The 18,619-nt window shown below is 48.3% G+C and overlaps 1 protein-coding gene across 2 annotated transcripts in view; it reads left to right on the top strand.

Annotated features, from left to right (window-relative positions):
• Positions 1-18,619, top strand: part of GLDN (gliomedin) — a 59,802-nt gene that overhangs the window by 35,331 nt on the left and 5,852 nt on the right. Inside the window, exons 3-6 of one of the 2 annotated variants that reach the window (XM_007081887.3) lie at positions 4,631-4,648; positions 5,017-5,124; positions 13,969-14,106; positions 16,106-16,243. In XM_007081887.3, coding sequence (XP_007081949.2) covers positions 4,631-4,648; positions 5,017-5,124; positions 13,969-14,106; positions 16,106-16,243 — 402 coding nt within the window. The remainder of the gene's footprint in view (positions 1-4,630; positions 4,649-5,016; positions 5,125-13,968; positions 14,107-16,105; positions 16,244-18,619) is intronic. The other variant, XM_042988854.1, reaches the window with a different exon arrangement.

Raw genomic sequence — 18,619 nt, 5'->3', positions numbered from 1 at the left:
CATGTGAGAGCTTAGGCCCTCTCAGGCCATCGCTAAAGGATAGCCAAGTATTCCTAGCTCCCAAGGAAAAGGGGAGTCACACTCCCTCTGGCCAGAGCTCCTGTCTGGCCCTGAAGCTGTGGCTGGCATGAATCCCAAGCCCTGGGAAGTCCCTGATGGGAACAAGAGAGGGAAAGAATCAGGACCACAGACCTCACAGGCACCAGGCCTGACTGTATCAGGCTTATGAAGCTGTTTCTTTTACTAGCTCTTTCTAAAGCAGCAGAACCAGACCTCATTTTCTGAAATATTCCTATCTGGATTTTTTATTTGAGGGCTTCTTTGTTTTCCTCAATTGGCAAGACTTTGGGAAATGTGTAGCTACGTCCCCTGTGGTCACTGCTGTGCTAAGCAGGTGCCTTGGGTCTGGCAACCATCTCAGTGTGAAGGGGGAAGCTAGTAAAACCTTTCCCTGTGATTTGGAATGGCCATGGTGAGAGGAGCCCCATGGGCAGGCCTTCCAGAGGCCTGTAGTGTGAACCACAGCAGGCCAGTGTCCACCCTTAAAGATAGGAAGTGCTTCTTTATTACTCATTCCTCATAACTGTTGTATCTGTATTTCCTGTCTGAGATTCTTCTGTTCGCTAGTACCAGAAACCCACCAGAGCTTATTTGAGAAAAGAAAAAAGGCAAGGGGTTGCCAGTTATTGTAAAGATAGAGAGATGTATTTATCAAGATAGGCTAAGCCACGCTCTGGTAACAATTAAATCATAAAATCTCAGTGGCATAACACAGCTAAAGAGGCTTTTTTCTGCCGCAAAGTCCAGGGTGCTCCAAGTTGGTTCTGGTGACTCCAGAATCCCAGTGCTGCCATCTTGTGGTTCTGTCATGTCAACATCAGTCACCACCTCATTTCTCAGATTATCTCTCTGCAGACAGACATTGTTTTACCTTGCTTGGCCATCCACAGCCCTCTCATTTACATAACTAGGGGCATCATGGGTCAATCTCAGATGTCCAGGAGGCAAAAACTCTAAGTGGCTCAGCTATAGCATCCACCCACTTCTAATCGATTCTGGCTAGGAATGTCGGTTGGGGCAGTCAGAGCCAGCTGTATCATTGGCAGGGCCCAGTGCAAAGTGAAAATGCAGGCCCCCTTGTTCAAAAAAGCAGGAAAAGGGCTTCCTTCTTTTTTCTATGGTTTCCCTCTCCACCTGCTATGGGGGGCTTTTTATTTGCTATTTAGTGTTATACTCTTCAGGGTGCGATGCTCACAGCACAAGAACAGGCCCTCAGAAGCACAGGAGACCCCACTCTGTGACTAAGGTATGCAGGGCACATGTCCAACCCTAGCCTTCACACTCACCCTTGGGGCCCCCACCAGTGTGGAAGGTGGCAGCCATCACTGACTGGGCGGGGAGCGGGGCAGACACATCAGAAGCAAGAATAGAAACAGAAAAACAGGAGCAGGCAACAGAGAAATATTGTCCTAGGGAGGCCAGAGGCAGTGGGCAACAGGAAGATGGTGGGAGACAGGACCACATATGAACCAAGGCTCCAAGTCCCCAGACATGCTCCATTATCCCATGGGACCAGCCCTGCATACTGTGCTGACATGAACTTGGCTGTCCACGTGTATTTCCACGGGTTCTGTTATTCAAGAAGAGAAGAGTCAAGAGGTGAGAAGACGTCCTGCAAAATAGTTTTCTAAAGGCCCAGTTGGCACATATTTGATGTTTGACATCATTATAATAACACATATTTAGAGCTTCCTCCAGGTACCAGGGGCCCTTGGGCAGCTCTGTTGACATCCTGAGAGGGGACTGGGATAGAGGCTTACCATCGCTATAGCTATGCTTCTGAGCTCTTTGGAAGTATTTGTCATCCTCTCTCTTCTGAAATTCTCTTCTCCATTAGTTTCAGGGCTCAGGACTTCCTGGATTCCCTCCACATCTTCAGTTTCACTCTCTTTCCTGATACCTCGTCTCTCACCTGCCTTCCTCCAGATGTGGTGTGTTTTCCCCTCTCTTTCCATCCCCAAATGTGGCTTGGACATTTTAATCTTGCCTCCATACTAATAACTCTCAACCTTTCTGAGGTCAGGGACCCCTTTAAGGGTTCATTGATAGTGACTGATTGTTTTCCCAGAAAAGTTTCCCCTCAGGTCTGGAGTACCCCGGACCATCTGCTTCCCAATCACCTGCATGTAGTGCTTGGTAAAACTGTGTGCTCCTGGGCCTCACTCTAAATCCAAACTGAAATAGAATCTCCAGCTGGGGTCTGGGTATCTGCATTGTAACACGCATTTTAGGTGATTCTATGGACTCAAATGACTAAGAACTGTAGCCATAGGTGTCAAGGAACTTCAGGTCAATATCAGGAAACCCTAATCTAAACATTTCACCACACTGACACTCTTAGTCATGACAGAAGCATCCTAAACATACAGCTCTAGGCAGGACCTCTCTCCACTACTACTGCTACATAGAAATGGTTATTGGACTGTCCTGAGAACTCTTGAAACCTACAATATACAGTCAATTATTGATTGTTTACCTTTTTTCTACCAATCTGCACCTCTGAATTTGGCTCCATCTACAGTCAGGAATGATGACTGGTTTCTTCTGACATCTGTCAACTGTTCACATCACCCCCCCTTATGTGTGTATACATGATGTGCCAACTGGTGGTAAAGTCATGTAGCCACAGGCTACACTGACCCCAGAAAATATGGTGCCATTTTCAGCAAATCATTTTTGCCCCAAGTAGGACAGTGTGTATTGAAAGCATGCATTCAACACTTACCCTTCCAAGAGCCCTCATGTCTATCAAATAACCTCTTTCCATCAATATCCTAGGCTTCCAGTCATCTGAGAGTCCTTCTCATTTGCTTCCTACCCAATCAGACATGGAGCCCTGCTCATTATTCTGAAAAACCTCTTGAATTTTTAGTTTTCTATACAGTTCTACAGTTACCAACTGCGTTTGTCCACAACCTTGCCCCTAATTTTAACTACAAAGATCCTCTGGGTATTTTCTCCCCACCCCACCTCTCTTTCTCTCTCATCTTGTTCCCTAGTTGTACTCAACTTCCATCTACAGAGAGGAGCTCAAAAACACACTGATTTCATGGCATCATTCGCCACTTAAGATCTACCATAGCTCCCCATTGCCTTGCAGATAGCACCTATACCTTTCTGCTTGGCATTCAAATGCTGCTGCCCTACATCCACCCCACCAAGTACTTACTCAGCCTCATCTCTACACATGGTGGGTTGGCCTATCTTCCTCCTTTCTCTCACCCTGCATCATTCAAGTTCCCACCCCTGTGCCTTTGCTCTTGCTGGCCCCCTACATGGGATGCCCAGCCCTCACCCCCACGGCCATGTCATGCCCATTGTTTCTTCAGTGTCACAGCTCAAGGCTCACTGTCTCTGGAGGCTTCAGATCACCACGTGTCCAGGCTGCTCAGTACTCCTTTGAGGGGTTGCTTCTCTGAAACTCCCTCACTCATATTTCATTGTGATTTCAAAGTGTCTGCCTTTCCCAGCTGGATTGTAAACACAGCAGACATAGGGACCAAGATTTCTGCTTCTTGGTTGATTTTAGCGCACACAATAAGAGCTTAGTAAATGGTGGTCTTCTGCAAAGTCACGGACTTTGATTTATAGAAAGACCTTTCCACTTCAATAAGGGTATTCACTGTATGTGTTCTGGAGAAAAAAAGGACCTCAACTGCTCATGGCATAAGCTCACCAGCTTGTCTGAGTGATTAAATAAAATAATTGACAATAAGACTCTCCTATTTGTTTGGTTAGATTATGTGTAAATGGTTCCTCTGAGCCCCTTAGGTGCTAGGGTAATTACATGTTAAGCAAGGTGTTTGTTACCTGATCTGGGCACTCAGTTGTTCTCAGGCTATTTCCTGTAACAGAAAGATACCTGAGAACCAGCTTCTGCTCTCAATCACCCTTGGGGGGCCTGGAGGAGACAAGCTGGCTGGGTGAGAGCTCTTGGAACTGCTTTCTTGTAACAGCCAGATCTCAGCCCTGCAATGACAACATGACCATTTGCTGACACTTACCTGTGCCAGGCTGCACTAGTGCCCTTCTGTGTTGCTACCAAACCTCATTTAATTAAGTTGGTTGCTTGCGAGATGACTGATTTATGAATCTGTGGTGAGGCCCACTCAGAAATTATTCTTGGTCCATTGAAACTTAAGCAGAAGTGGTTTTTATCGGCAAATGCTGAATTGCTTTTAAGGATCTTTTGGGCAAATAAGCTGGGTTCTAAGTTTATTTGTTTTGAGAGAAACAGAGACAGGGTGAGTTGGGGAGGGGCAGAGAGAGGGAGAGAGAGAAATCCCAAGCAGGTTCCGTACCATCAGCACAGAGCCCAGTGCAGGGCTCGAACTCACGAAACCATGAGATCATGACCAGAGCCAAAACCAAGTTGGATGCTTAACCGATGGAGCCACCTAGGCACCCCTATACCAGGTTCTAAATAAAAGGCTTGGAGTGGTTGCTTAGGGCCAGTAGATGATTAGTACTTGTTAAGAGAGGGAAGGTGCTCTTTGATTTTGGGGTTGTGGTGCTGACTGCACTTTCTTCCACCCATGCTTTGTCATCTAAATTTCTTTTTCTGTTGTAGGACCACCTGGCCCACCAGGTAAGAACCCATGGATTTTCCTACATCATGGGGAGGATGTGGGGGGACTAGTTCCCCAGGATCCCTCAGAAGGGACTGAGGTGGGAAGGGGGGTAGAATCTGGAGTCGGCCTTGACTATGAATGTGTCCCCCTCCTTCTTTCTACCCAAATTACCAGCTCTCCTGTCTCCTCCCACTTGAGAACCTACCATTACCATTCCCCATCTGTCACTGCATCAGGTGGGGGCAGCACAAGTGGAAAATGAAGGGAAGAGGCAGGAGAAGATCTGGAAGAGGCGTCACCTGTCCAGTTTCACTGGCTCAAGGAAACCATGTTAACCCCAATGAAGACTTTTTTAAATGTTCTTGTTTCCCATGTTTTGACACAGGACCTCCGGGAGTTGGTGGGTTACCAGGACACAATGGATCAGATGGACAGCCTGGTTCCCAGGGCCCAAAAGGAGAAAAAGGAGCAACTGGAAAAAGAGGAAAAATGGGTATTTTGGCAACTTTCCTAGTTAATTTTTCCTTGTTACTTGTCTCAATTATTGCTTTTTGGATGGGCCAAAGCCCATCCAAGCTGGATGTAGTGGGAGGAAACTGTTACATCTTTGCATGCAGAGCTGGTTTAATTCTCGCCTGGAAACTATGAGCTGAGGTGCCAAGAGCATTCTTTTTAGTGCATCCCTAACAAAGGTTTATATCCAACTGGAGAGCAGCCTCCCTGGGAACTGACTCCCGCTCTTCTGCCTGCTCTGATGCAAACTGACAGATGCCAGGGGCAGGGGCAGCCCAGGGATACTCCCTGGGTTGTGTGATGGCTGATGGCCCACACGGTCCAAGGCAGCTCAGTCCGCAGAAGGCCAGCCATTACAGCTTTAATTGCGGAACAGAATTGATCCTTACGTGTTGATAATAATCATAATTATAAATGAGCATCAGTGTTGAATAACGATGGCTATCAGTGTGCAGACATTTTGTTTATCCCAGAAAGGCCCCAGAAATGTAATCCAATCCTGAGGATTCAGCCCTGAGCATTCTGAGGGCCAACTATGAGGGGGAGGAGACCACCCATGGAGACCACCACTGGGTACGGAGCAGGTGGCAAAAGAGTGATTTTCAAAAAGGTTTACAGATCCCTGGCTTTGAAGAGGTATGCTTGATATGCAGCCCACAACCCAGTGAAACCATGAAAAAAAACAAGTTCATTCATTTACATAACACCTATTTATATGGCAGGTACTATTCTAGGTGCTGGAAATCCAGAAATGAAAAAGCTGACAAGATCCCTACCTTCATGAAACTTACATTCTAGTCTGGGAAGATTGATAATAAACAAGATAAATAAGTAGACAGTGTCATCTTACATGGTGCTAAGTGGTACAGAGAAAACACAGTGGCAAGGAAATTGACCGACAAGTGTGTGTATGTGGTGGGGAGGGAGGGGGGTACTGTAGATGGAGAGGCCAGGTAAGGCCTCCTTAGATGGGACCTTTAAGCAAACACCTGGAGGAAGGGAGAGAGGGAGCCATGGGGTGTCTGGTGGGGAGAGGATTCCAGCAGAGTGTGTGAGTCCGGTGTGCCCACAGGGTCTGAGGAGCAGCAAGATGACCAGGGTGGCCGGACAGAGGGATACAAAGCGAATGCGGTGGAGTTGATGCCAGAGAGGTAGCGGCCAAATCAGGTTGACCCTGGGCATCTCAAGGACTGTGGTTCATACTCAGACTGTGCTGGGAGGATTTGCAGCAGTGCAGAGACCTTCCCAGATTCACTGGGAGAGGATCGCCCTGGCAGCTATGCTGATGGAGGCTATGGGAGGGGAGGGAGGAGGCACCAGTGGAGTACTGAGAGGTGCCAGAGTCTGTGTATCAGTGGACATTGGGCAAGTCCTTGGTTTCCCAGAGATCCCGTGGACTCTAAACAAAGACGCAGATCCTCTCTGCAGCTGTCTCGCAGCAAGAGAGGCCTCTGGGGGTCAGCAGTGTTAAAATGAGAACACTAAGGTTGAGTAGAGAACTTGAGTCATTAAGGGCCCAGGCAGTTGTTCTCGCCCAGGGTCAGGGGAAGGGGAGACTAGCACCAGCCTAGATGTACAAACACAAGGATTATTTGATGAGCCTAGTTCTATGGAGAGGTTGTTGGAAGTACCGCTCAGCTGTGGGCCAACTCAGATTCTGACCTGGACCACCGAACTCCAGTGCAAGGGCCCAGTCACCCTGCCGGAGCCCTGAAGCTGATCTTTAGCCTGGGATGGGTTGGCATTCCTACCCGGCACTCAGTGCTCTTGCAAGGAGGAGAGACCAGCTAGCCAGGGGGCCTGCACTTTGTTCTGAGGGCATCAAGAAGCCACTGAGGGGTTGCAAGGAGGAGAGAGTGACAAGAGCAGGCCTGCTTTTCTAAAACAACACCGTGGCTGCTGCATGGAGAGCACATGAGAGGAACAAGGACAGAAGTAGAGACAGACAGTTCAGAAGTTACTCAGTGTGTAGGTAGAGGGGACGGCAGCTCGGAGTGTGGGGAAACCAGTGCAGGTGAGTGATATCCTGTGGTGAAATCAGCAGTACCTGGTGGTGGGTGGACATAAGGAGAGAGGGGGAGGGAGACCACCAAACTGACTCTGAGATCTCTGTCCCTGATGACTGCTCTTTCCTGAGGAGGGGAGCCCGTATCAACTCAGGTTCAAGCATAACTCAGCATGGGAGGTGCTGAGATGCCTTGAAATGCCCAGGCAGAGATGTCAGGGGGCCTTGGAGATGCAGGCAGGTCTATAGTCAGAGGAGACCCTGGGGCTAGAGGTATACATAAGGGGGTCACCTGAAGTAGTGGGCATGTACGCACAGGTGCCCTCACTTTTGGAGGGAGCTAACAGGAGAGGAGGGCTTGGGTTGAGCCCTGAGAAGCAACAACATCTGAAGACCAAGCAGGAGGGGAGGAGCCAGCAAAGGAGGCCAAGGACAGAACTGAGTAGCAAGAGGAATAGCAAGAGAGGGTGGGGACATCTGTCAGCAAGTATTTATTGAGCATGTTCCCAGTTCTAGAGGGGAAACACAACAGATGCAGCCCCTATTCTGGAACTTTCCATCTTTGGTGGGAAGGCAAAAAATTAACAGTCAATAATCAAATACATCTGCAGTCACAATGTGAGATGCCCATCTGAAGGAAAGAACAGAGTGTGAAGAGATAGAATACAAAGAGGGAGGGTCAGGGAAGTAAAGCCTGAGGTCAGACTTGAAGGAAGAAAGCACACAGAGGGTGGTGCACACCTACAACACACAGCCCAACAGGTGTGGCTGAGGGAAGGGACGTGTGCAGTGAGGTAAGACTGGAGGCAGGGATCAGGCCCTTCCAGAGCCTTCAGGTCAGTAGTCTGGGTCTCCTGGTCAGCTCCCAGGAAGGCACCACAGGGTCTCATACAGGATGTGACCCACTGGGCCAGGGTCATGACTATGGAGAAGGAAGGATTGTGATTCCAGCTGAGAGTGTGATTCCAGGATCAATAGTGGTTTGCCAGGCAGGGGTGGGAGAGAGGAGGAGTGGGTGCACATTCCAGAAAGAGGGAACAAGTGCTATTTCTAAAAACAGGAAAAAGAGCCTGTGTTCCACAGAGACAGAACTCAGGCTGGACCACACCCTCTAGCAGTGGTCCCCTGAACAATAGCATGCAAATAGGTAGTATTTACTGTCAGGCATGCTACCAAGTACTCTCTTCAACTTACCTTAATGTGGTCTTCAAAACAACCCTAAGGAGGTGAATATTTTGGTTGGCCATAATTTTTCCTGACGAAAAAGCCTTATTTTCTGTTTCTACAACAGGCCAAACCCACCCATGCCCCAGGACCTTTGCACTGCTGTGCCCACTGACTGGAATACCCTTTCCCTGCCGTTCCTGCATCTGGTCCTGGTTCAGGTGTCAGCTCATGTGTCATCCTTCTTCCAGTTCATCCCTGACCTCTGTGTCTAGCCCCTGCCTCACAAACATAGTCACGTTCCCTGTTCTTTCAAAACACATATCCCTCCCCCAAAATTCCTTGCATTTGCTTGTCAATGCACCGATGATCTGATTCCCTAGGGAGAAGTGAGGTCCATGACGGTCAAGCCATGTCTGTCTGCTTAGTCCTAACCTCCAGGGCCTGGGACACCCGGAGAAGTGGGGCAATAATGTCATTGTTGAAACGAATAGGCATAATTTGTCCAATGTCAAAAAGGTAAGAAGCGGAGGAGGCAGGACCTGAAACCAGGTCTCTCTGACTCCTGGACCTTGCCTCTTAAACAGGACCACACTGAACTTCCAGGATGGAGGGGCTGGCCCCGAGTTGTGAGAGCAGCGTCACCAGAGGTACCACAGAGTGGGAGCTGTGCCGTTAATTACTGAAGGACACAGGGCTGCTCACCCCCTTGGGCCTGAGCCTAATGCCGAGTCTTACTGTGAGGGCCAGGAGGTGGCCAGTCCTTCAAAGAAGTCTGCAGGACACGTGCAAGAACATGCAGTCCAGTGCGTAATAACCTGGCAGGGAGACAGAGTTGGCTTTGTGCCTCTTATTTCCTGCCCTGCTTTCAGGCAGAGGAGTGCAGTGGAATGAGTCCCAGGAGCATCTGCCTCTGTCCCCGACTGGCTCTGAGGCCTTGGACAGGTCACTGTACCATAGGGCCTTGCCTTGGTCTCACCTGTACACTGAGGAGGGTGGGTTCCCACAAGTCCTACATGGTTTCCAGTTTTTATTTTTTTTATTTAAAAAAAAATTTTTTTTTAACGTTTATTTATTTTTGAGACAGAGAGAGACAGAGCATGAACGGGGGAGGGCCAGAGAGAGGAGACACAGAATCTGAAACAGGCTCCAGGCTCTGAGCCGTCAGCACAGAGCCCGACGCGGGGCTCGAACTCACAGACCGCAAGATCATGACCTGAGCCGAAGTCGGCCGCTCAACCGACTGAGCCACCCAGGCGCCCCTGGTTTCCAGTTTTTAAATAGTCTTCTTTCGTGCTTGTCTCTGAAGGAGAGACCATGTCTTATGTATTCTATTATTTGGCACAGCTCTCTGCCAGGCCCAGGTGAGGCTTAATAAAGAATTGATGAATGAAGTATACAGGCGTGCATGCATACGTGTGTGCATGAATGAGAAGAATAGAGCATAGCTTCCTCCATAATAGCTTCCCATCCAGTTGAAAGAGAGGATGTATCTTACACACGGCAGATACTCAAAAGCTCGTTCGGATTTGAAGACTGCTTTCTACTGCACAGCAGGTAATACTGCCAGAAGAGAAAGCTGAACTTTCCTGCGCAAACAATGGACAAATAGGGCCCTGTGTAGAAGATGGATTGTGTAGTAGGGCTAAGTGTAAGGAACAAGAGAGAGAAGTGTGATCAATATCTCAGAAGTAATTAGAGCAGAGCTGCAGAGGGCGTTGCGTGGGGAGAACAGGAAGACTGAGCCCAGAGAGACTATTAGTGAGACTGCCCCTGGATGCTAGTGGGGACCCAGGCAGGATCATGTCTGCAGGAGGCAGCGGGGGGCCTCTGTGGGCTCTTGAGAAGATGAAAAACCTGATGAAACCAGAGGAAAGGGATCTAGAACCACTGTTTCCAGGAGACTGAAGTAGCAGAGATAACCCTCAGATTCCGCCCTTGGCTGAACAACGATGGAATAGCATGGAGCTGATGGCATGGGCCAGGTTTGGGCCCTGGTTTTTCTACTTACTAGCTGTGTGTCCTTGGGCAAGTTGCTTAATCACTCTGTGCCAGTGTCCTCATCTGTAAAATGGGGACAATAGCAGTATCAACCTCATAATGTCATTTATAAGAATAAATGAGATATATATATGTAGTGCTTAGAACAGGGCCTGACACATACTAAGTGCTATATTAGTATTAGCTGTTGTTTCCAAAACTTGATTTTAATCCAAAAGGAAATCTAAGTTGAAATGCCAGTATTCATTTGAAAGCACTGACTGAGGTTTGGAGAGAGAGACCTAAAGGGTCTTAAACGTTGTCAATTTTGCAACTAACATCTTTGATGAAGTCTGACATTCTCTTGCCTCAAAACCAAGCATTTTCTTTTTTTCCATCTGTCTCTCACTTTCTCATTAAGAGTTAATACTGCATTGTCGTCTCGAAAAATGGAATCCTCATAAAACAGAAATAAATGCTCTCCTCTTAATCTTGGGACTGGGTTTCCTGTGACACCCTCTGGCCCCCTTGTGCCTCCCCGCCTCAGTCAGTGACAGATGGTTCTGCCAGAAATAAGCTGTCCTCCCTCACCCCCTGCTGTGAAGATGCTGGCGTTGACCCCAGGGACATCACACAACCCCAAACTCTAAAGCTGGTAAGACAGTTTGTTTTGCGTGGGCACCACTGGAGAAGGAAAATAGCAGAGAGACACTTGCAGCATGTGAGTCAGGCAAGAAGCTGGCCTCTCTTCTCTGCAGAATGTGCTGACTCAAGCCCGCCAGAAATCACGGGACACACCATGTCAGGGGCCAGGCTACACAGTGGAACAGCATTGCTGTGCACTGCTGAGGCTGGCCAGGCTGGAAAGTGCCGCTCACGGCGCCTCTGATGGTGAATGCGGTTAGGTGGTGCTGTACTTCTGACGTGGCATGGCCAGGGCACGGCCAAGGTGGGACGAGAGGAAACTTTGTCGGAGGCATTGGTTGTAAGAGAAATGCTGTGTAGAGACAAAGCATCCCCCACCCTTTCAGAAGGAAAACTTAAAAATGATCATGCACACCCAGCTAAGAATCAAAATATATTCTTTTTTTAATTTTTTAAAATAAGTTTTCTTTATTTTTGAGAGGCAGAGAGAGACAGGGTGTGGGGGGGGGGAGGAGCAGAGAGAGAGAAAGACACAGAATCTGAACAGGCTCCAGGCTCCAAGATGTCAGCACAGAGCCTGATGTGGGGCCCGAACTCACCAACCGTGAGATCATGACCTGAGCCGAAGTCAGACGCTCAACCGACTGAGCTACCCAGGCGCCCCAAATCAAAATATATTCTTAAGCAGAGGTCTTTAAGATCTTTGGTTTTGTGTACTCACCCCTGTGGGGGCAGCATTACAACAGCTGCCTTATGGTATGAACGTTTTCTTTTTTTTTTTTTTTAATTTTTTTTAATGTTTATTTATTTTTGAGACAGAGATAGACAGAGCATGAACGGGGGAGGGTCAGAGAAAGAGGGAGACACAGAATCTGAAGCAGGCTCCAGGCTCTGAGCCTCAGCACAGAGCCCAACGCGGGGCTCGAACCCACAGACCATGAGATCATGGCCTGAGCCGAAGTCGAACACTCAACCGACTGAGCCACCCAGGCGCCCCCAGTATGAACGTTTTCCTGATTCATATGTGGCCTTTTAGAGAAGGAAAAGAAAAGACATACAAGGAAGGAATAAAGGCAAAGAAGGGGAAACTGGATGCTGATGCAGTAAGGCTCTTTGTGACTAGAATAAATGCCTGAAAAAAAAAACCTGAAATAACTAGAAAATACCATTTCCCTGAGCATTGCTGAATCGGGGTCATGTGAAACCTTTATAAGGTTATCAGTTACGCTTGGTGCAATGTGCTGGCCAGACTCTATGGCAACGTTCTAGTTTTTTGTGTGCCAAATTGCCTATTTAAAGTACTGACAAAAGGACATCTTTGTGTGCAGAGGTCACTGATTAAGGGCTCTTCTTAAGTGAGTGAACCACTTTCCAGCAAGATGTCCTAATGACTGTGGGCAGGGATGACCCAGAACCATGGGTTTTCAGAGCTGTTGTGAGAGATGCATGATGAGCCATGCCCTCCCCCCCACCCCCCAGTGGGCTTGGTTTGCCATCTGTGTGACTGAATCCATAGCAGAGCAAGTGCCCACAACGGAAGGGCTGCCCCTACTCTTGTTCACATCCTCTTCTACTGTGTTCCCAGCTCTTCACTGGGAATTGGGCGTCCCAGTGCATGACACCCACCCGACATCACCACTGGCAGAGGCAGGCAAGCCGGCGCCTCCTACTCCCTCTGCCACAGCTGAATTTCATGGCTTTCGTGCAGGTGTGGTTTTTATGGTTGGTTGAAGTCCAGCAGACGTTTCTCTGCTCACTGTGTTGTCTAACAGTGATCAGTACTTTAAGGTTCTTGAGCACACTGCTGTCTTCCTTGGGGCGGTCCGTAGCTGGAAGAGCAAAAACCACATTGAACATTTATCACTTCCCAGCATAAAGAAAAGGTGCCAAGAACTGCAGCTGTAGGTTTTGGGGGGATACTGCCTTTGATGGCAATGCAGAGTATTCCAGTACGATCTGTGATATGATGTGATGTAATAACTTCCCCACTGCTGACAGGACTTGAGAAGGGCCTATCAGATAGTGCAGAGGGGCTTTTAGGGTAGGATGGGAGGTTACTCCGAGTCACCTCTGAGGTGCCTTCCAATCCCTAATCCTCTGATTCTCTTGAGACAGTTCTGTTGGGATCCTATGGGGCTGGTAGGAAGTGGGTCCAGATTTTAAAATCTGGAGGGAGGATCAATGCAAATAATGGTGCTGCTGTCTGGAAACTACCTGCCAGCAGTGCATAGTAATCATATTATGCACCGAGTTTGCTTCCTTTCTCTCAGGGATCAGAATGCTGTACTCTCCATAGTCCGTGCTGAGATGGGCCATTGCATAGATTCTTACCTATTTTGAGCTATGAGTGACAGGTCTGCAATTCCCATAGTCAGGACTCCCCGGGAACAGAGGCAGACATTTCACACACAGCATCGTGTTCACACTATCATCATCCCTCTTCATGCTTGTGCTAGAGCAACTCTATCTGTTTTGCTATTTTGATTAAAAGCATTTTGCATTGAAATGTCACAGAAAAGGAACCGGAGATGGAATCAGAAGATCTCTGCCTGCTCACTTAGTGGCATCAGTGATAACCACTGTAAGCTTGAGTTCCAGCTTCTATGAAATGACAGTAAGGATACGTTACTAGCTCACCACTCCAGTATGTGGTGAGGAATAAACCAAGCAATGCACGTACCCTTCTAGCACCGAACAGTCCCATCTGAGTGCTCCGCTCTTCCTGCGTGAAAAACTTCTGATCAGGCCTTACCTTCCTTCTGCCCTTGCTGTGATTGTCCCTTTCTGGTCCACTCCTCTCTCTTCAACCTGTTGGCTCAGGCAAATGTCTTTAAAATATTCAGAAGAGCCACCTGGAAATACTATTTGTCAATGAATCTATAATCATGCTGCTGTCCTAAAATGGTTACAGAGTCTTCTGCATTTGGCTACTGAAGCCACTTCATCTTAAACGTACAAAGTACAATATCACAAAGTTGTGTACCAGAGATTCTTGCGCTGTAGGCTAATAAATTATTTTTCCCCCCTCAGGGCCACCTGGAGCCACAGGAACTCCAGGGGAAAAGGGAGACCCTGGTGAGCTGGGTTTGACTGGAAATGAGGGCCCACCAGGGCCAAAGGGGGACAAAGGAGACAAAGGGGATGTGTCCAATGATGTGCTCCCCACAGGTAAGTGGCTGACACTTGGGCTGTCTCCCAGGGTGATCAGGCCCACAAACCAGCCTGGTTTTTAGTACAGAGGCAGCACAGGTTTTCTCTCCTTTTCTACTTTGCGTGCCCATCTGCTTTGCAGCATGTTTTAGAGTGCTGTGCTTCCAAGAAGGAAAAAACTGTGCATGTTACCCCAAGGTTGGCGAGACCAAATCTGAGATCTCAGCATAAACAGTTTAGATAATTCAGGTCTAAACATCATGATTAGATTGAATTAGGATGACAGGAGCTTCCTTTTTCCAAATATCTATTAAGCCTAGCACAATGTAGAATAAGACAAGTAAGCAAGCAATTTAAGATACCTCAGAGGACAAACTGACAGAAAACTCAGGCATTTTCTTCACAATCCAGGTAGGATCATCTTCAGACCTTAATCCTCAGCTTTTGGATGTAGAATTGGGCAGACACGGTTGCCGATCTTCTTTTTCTGGCTTCCAGCCCAGGTTCAAAGCAGATGGATGGCCTCTGGGGTGGGGTGGGGAGGTAGAGGCACAACAAACCAGAAGGACAATCACATGGTGGAAAGATAGGTGACAGCTGATGGGCATGGAGGAGGAAGGGGCAGAAGAATTTTAAAAGCACAGCACTTCAGAGACATAACTATCCTATTAATGTAGTCAATAAACATTTTTGAATATCAAAGAACACCATTTATGAATTAGAGACTTTGGTAGTAGCTGAGAATATGAATATGAAAATGAGTAAGACAGGACATCTGTCCTCAAGAAGCTAAGATGATAGATGTTCAAGAATAATGACCCTGAATCAGTCACCCATCTAGCCACTCAAAATTTGTTGAGCACTTACTCTTTGCCAGGCACTGTGCTAGGACCAAAGCATCAAGGAAAGCTCAAGTTATGTTTAGAATGCTTTGTTTCATACACAGGGAAGTTGCTATGCAAAATATATATAATTTAAGAAGTATTTTGACAGGATCATAGATTCGTGAATAAACTTTGAAAATACGAGATCGTGTTATACTTCACTTACATGGGAATCTACACATCCAGAACACCGCACTCCCCTATACTACTGAACAAGTGAGGGGTGATGACAAACCATTCAGAAAAGCAACATCACTGAGTGTACCCCAATTCCAGAGATCAGGCAGAGCTGAGTATTCCCTGGTCAGAGAGCAGACAAGGCCTATGAGGGCAGATCATGTCTGCTCTGCCTACAGATCTGCCCCTTTCTGAGTGGGCTTGGTCCTGCCTCTAGCCTCTGTGGCCCTGGCTTGCCCACTCACTCCAGTGACCTCAGTGGGTTATCACAGGGCAGGACAGGGAGGATGAGACTCAGTCTGGAAGTAAAGAAACAGGCTCAGAGGGTTAAGCTGCCTGACCAAAGTCACAGGCTGGACAAGATCTCCTGATTTCTCCTACCACACAGAGCAGTGCTTCTCATACCTGGCAGCATATTAGGAGGTTTTAAAAAATACAGATGACCAATCTTCTCACCATTTTGATCTAACTGTTCTGGATGGGGTCCAAGCAGTAGCATTGTGTTAGACTGACTCTAGGTGACTCTAATAAGCAGTCAGGGTTGAGATCCTTCAACGTGGCCAGTGAAATGAGCATGAGCTTTGGTGTGAGACATACCTGAGGTTAAGTTGCAGGCCTGTTCCCAGTAGTGACCGTGGGCAAAGCACTGAACTTCCCCAAGACTGAGGTCACTGAGGGGCTACTAATACTGTCTCACAGAATGGTTGGGAAGAACAATGGAGGAGGAGATGTGTAAACTTCTTAGTGCAGTTCCTGGCACATAGTTGGAACTCAACATCTGCCATGGGTACTTTCTCGACTTTGGACGGCCAGGGCTAGAATACAGTTATGCCTGGGAATGGGGGCTCATCAGTCCTCCCCAGGGCTGTTCATTCTCTTTTCCCCTGGGAGAAACCCATCTCTGTTTATGGCTCTTGAATCAATCTCTCTCCCTGCACCCCTTTCTCTCTCTCCAGGTGCCAAAGGTGACCAAGGCCCACCTGGCCCGCCTGGCCCACCTGGGCCCCCAGGCCCTCCAGGTCCCCCTGGACCCCCCGGAAGCAGAAGATCTAAAGGCCTACGGCAGCCAAACATGTTCAATGGCCAGTGCCCAGGTTACCAGCCCCTGCCCCAGAGAACCCGCCCCTTGAGCTAATGATCCCAAACTCTCAGGCTTTACCCAGGCTTTGCAACCAGATTTTTTAAACAGAGGGAGATTCTGCCAAAAGCTAGAGATTCCCCCTTGCAACATGCAAATGGCTTGGGCAGTCTGCCCCAGGGGAGAACTGGTAGCAGGTTTAGAATTGGCCTCCCACACCCTTCCCTCATCACTCTCCCCTCATCTGTCACCAGTCTATTCCTCTTCTTTGCCAAATTCACCATCCCTTTCCCCTGAAAGGGTCTCAAAGGCTAAGCTATTTACTCTGGGAACGTGAAGGGCTTGACTGATGCTGGGGAGTTGAGGGGGAGGTTCAGATTGGTTAACTCCCCACAGTACTACAGTTCTGTCCTCACCACCGCAAAACTTTGTGTGCTAACCACGTGCAGGGCACAGTGCTAAGTACTTGGTTCACAAAATGATACAGGAATCAGTATTGCCACCAAATTATAGATACAAAACTGAAATGCTAAGGAGCTATTGTAGCTTACCCAAGGTCACTCAATTAGTAAGTGACAGAGCTTGGATTCAAACCCATGTCTGCCTGCCTCTAAAGTCCTTCTCTTAGAGCATCTTCCTTTCAGAGATGGAAATCCACACATTGAGACTAAGCCAACCCAGGGCAAGGGACGCCTGATCTCTGGCAGGCCAAGAGGACTTGTCTGTCGGCCAATCTGTGACAGAGGTGGCCATAGGATTGAAAGCTAATTAGAAATCAAGGGCCATATAAATAGAAAATACTTCTAACGTGATGCTAGAACTTCTTCCCAGAGTGGTGACCCGGGACCGACTCCTGGTCAGGCCACGAGAAGGCACCACTTGATGGCATCATGTCAGTGGCAAACAGAGAGGAGGATACCAACTGGAGTTTCTTTCACACTTGCTGTGGGCCTCCCTGCTGCTTTCCTACATGGTCTTTAGTTCTGTTTAGTGCCCTGGTCTTTTAGGAAGGCTTTTGGGGCACACATCAGCTGTCAAAGTGGGCAAATCAGTGCTTTCAAAGATGTTACCCCCACCCCGCCCCCCAGTCAGTGCAGCCTGATTATGATTCTGCCCAGCAGTTAGTTAGAAATCACAGCCTCAGGGCCGAGCTGCCCCCCTCAGCCCGGGGCTCAGCACCACCCCCTCTGTTAGTTTCAGCCCTTTGTTCAGCTGCCCTTGGAGAATGAGCTGAACAGGAACCTTCGCCTGGAAGAAGGGGGAATCTCACTAGAGCTTTTGCAGAGTCCCAATTTGCCAAAGACTATGTCAGCCAGGGCATGGGTGCTGGAGCAACACCTGCCTCTGCCTGGCCTGCCTACTGAGCAGGGGCTGGGCCTCAGAGTTGTGAAAACTGCTTTAAAGGAGAGGCCATAATCTTCCACTTGGCCTCCTAGAAATGAGTCCTCTGTTGCCAGGCATCTTGCATCTGAACTTGGCCTTCTCTCCTGCTCCAATTCCATTTCTTTAAGCTCCCTCCCGCCCCCACAGCTTTAGAAGCAGGCTGGTACAACATGAATTAATGAGAGCCTTTTCTTTAGATGAAGAACAGGAGGGTCTCTCTGTCCCTTTCCTGTACGAAACCCAAGTTCCTTAGTAGAAAGTCCAGATGAAACTCAGAGGCAGCAGAATTGCATGGGGAGTGGGGAATCATAACACATTCCCCAAAACTGCTTTCATCAGGGGACAGGAGGACTCGGGGCAAATATAGGCTCATCCTGCTAGAAAGAAGCTTAGACTGCAGAGGGTCCTGCCCTTTATTTTACTAATAAAAAAATCTCTCCAGATTATTCCATGAGCTGGTCTTGGGACAATGGAGGTAATCCTTTCTATCTAGCAACTACAGGTGACTTGAACCTCTTAGAATTTGTCTAGGCAAGTGGACCTGAACTTCTCTGGAAAGCCTGATTTGCCTCAACCTGCCCCAGACCAGGTCCTTCTCCCCAGCTGACCCACTCCCTGTCTTCACACGGGTATATTCCTCCCCTCCTTCTCTGTCCTACTTCTGCTGCCCCAAGACACCTCTTCACCAAGGTCTGAATTAAGCCCATCTGTTAAAGGTAACAATTACAACCCAGGCCTGATGGCTTCTCGCTTAGGTATAGCTTCAAAACAACTATAACTTGGGCGCCTGTCAAGGACCTACATCTCATAGACCTTCAAGCAGACACAGGTGGGAAGTGGTGGGGGGGAGTTCAAACATCTCTGGGCTCCTTCTTCTGTGATGCCTCCCTCTGGCATCCAGAAAGACAGGGTAAAGGGGGCCACCCTCTCATGAGGACCCATCATCTTCCCTGAAAGTGAAAATCCTTCCTGAAAAATGCAATCCATGATAGTGATACCTACCACCTGC

Source organism: Panthera tigris, chromosome B3 (genome assembly GCF_018350195.1).
Source record: "Panthera tigris isolate Pti1 chromosome B3, P.tigris_Pti1_mat1.1, whole genome shotgun sequence".
Lineage (NCBI taxonomy): Eukaryota > Metazoa > Chordata > Mammalia > Carnivora > Felidae > Panthera > Panthera tigris.
Note: the sequence above shows the minus strand (reverse complement) of the source record. Positions and strands in the feature narration are given on the sequence as shown.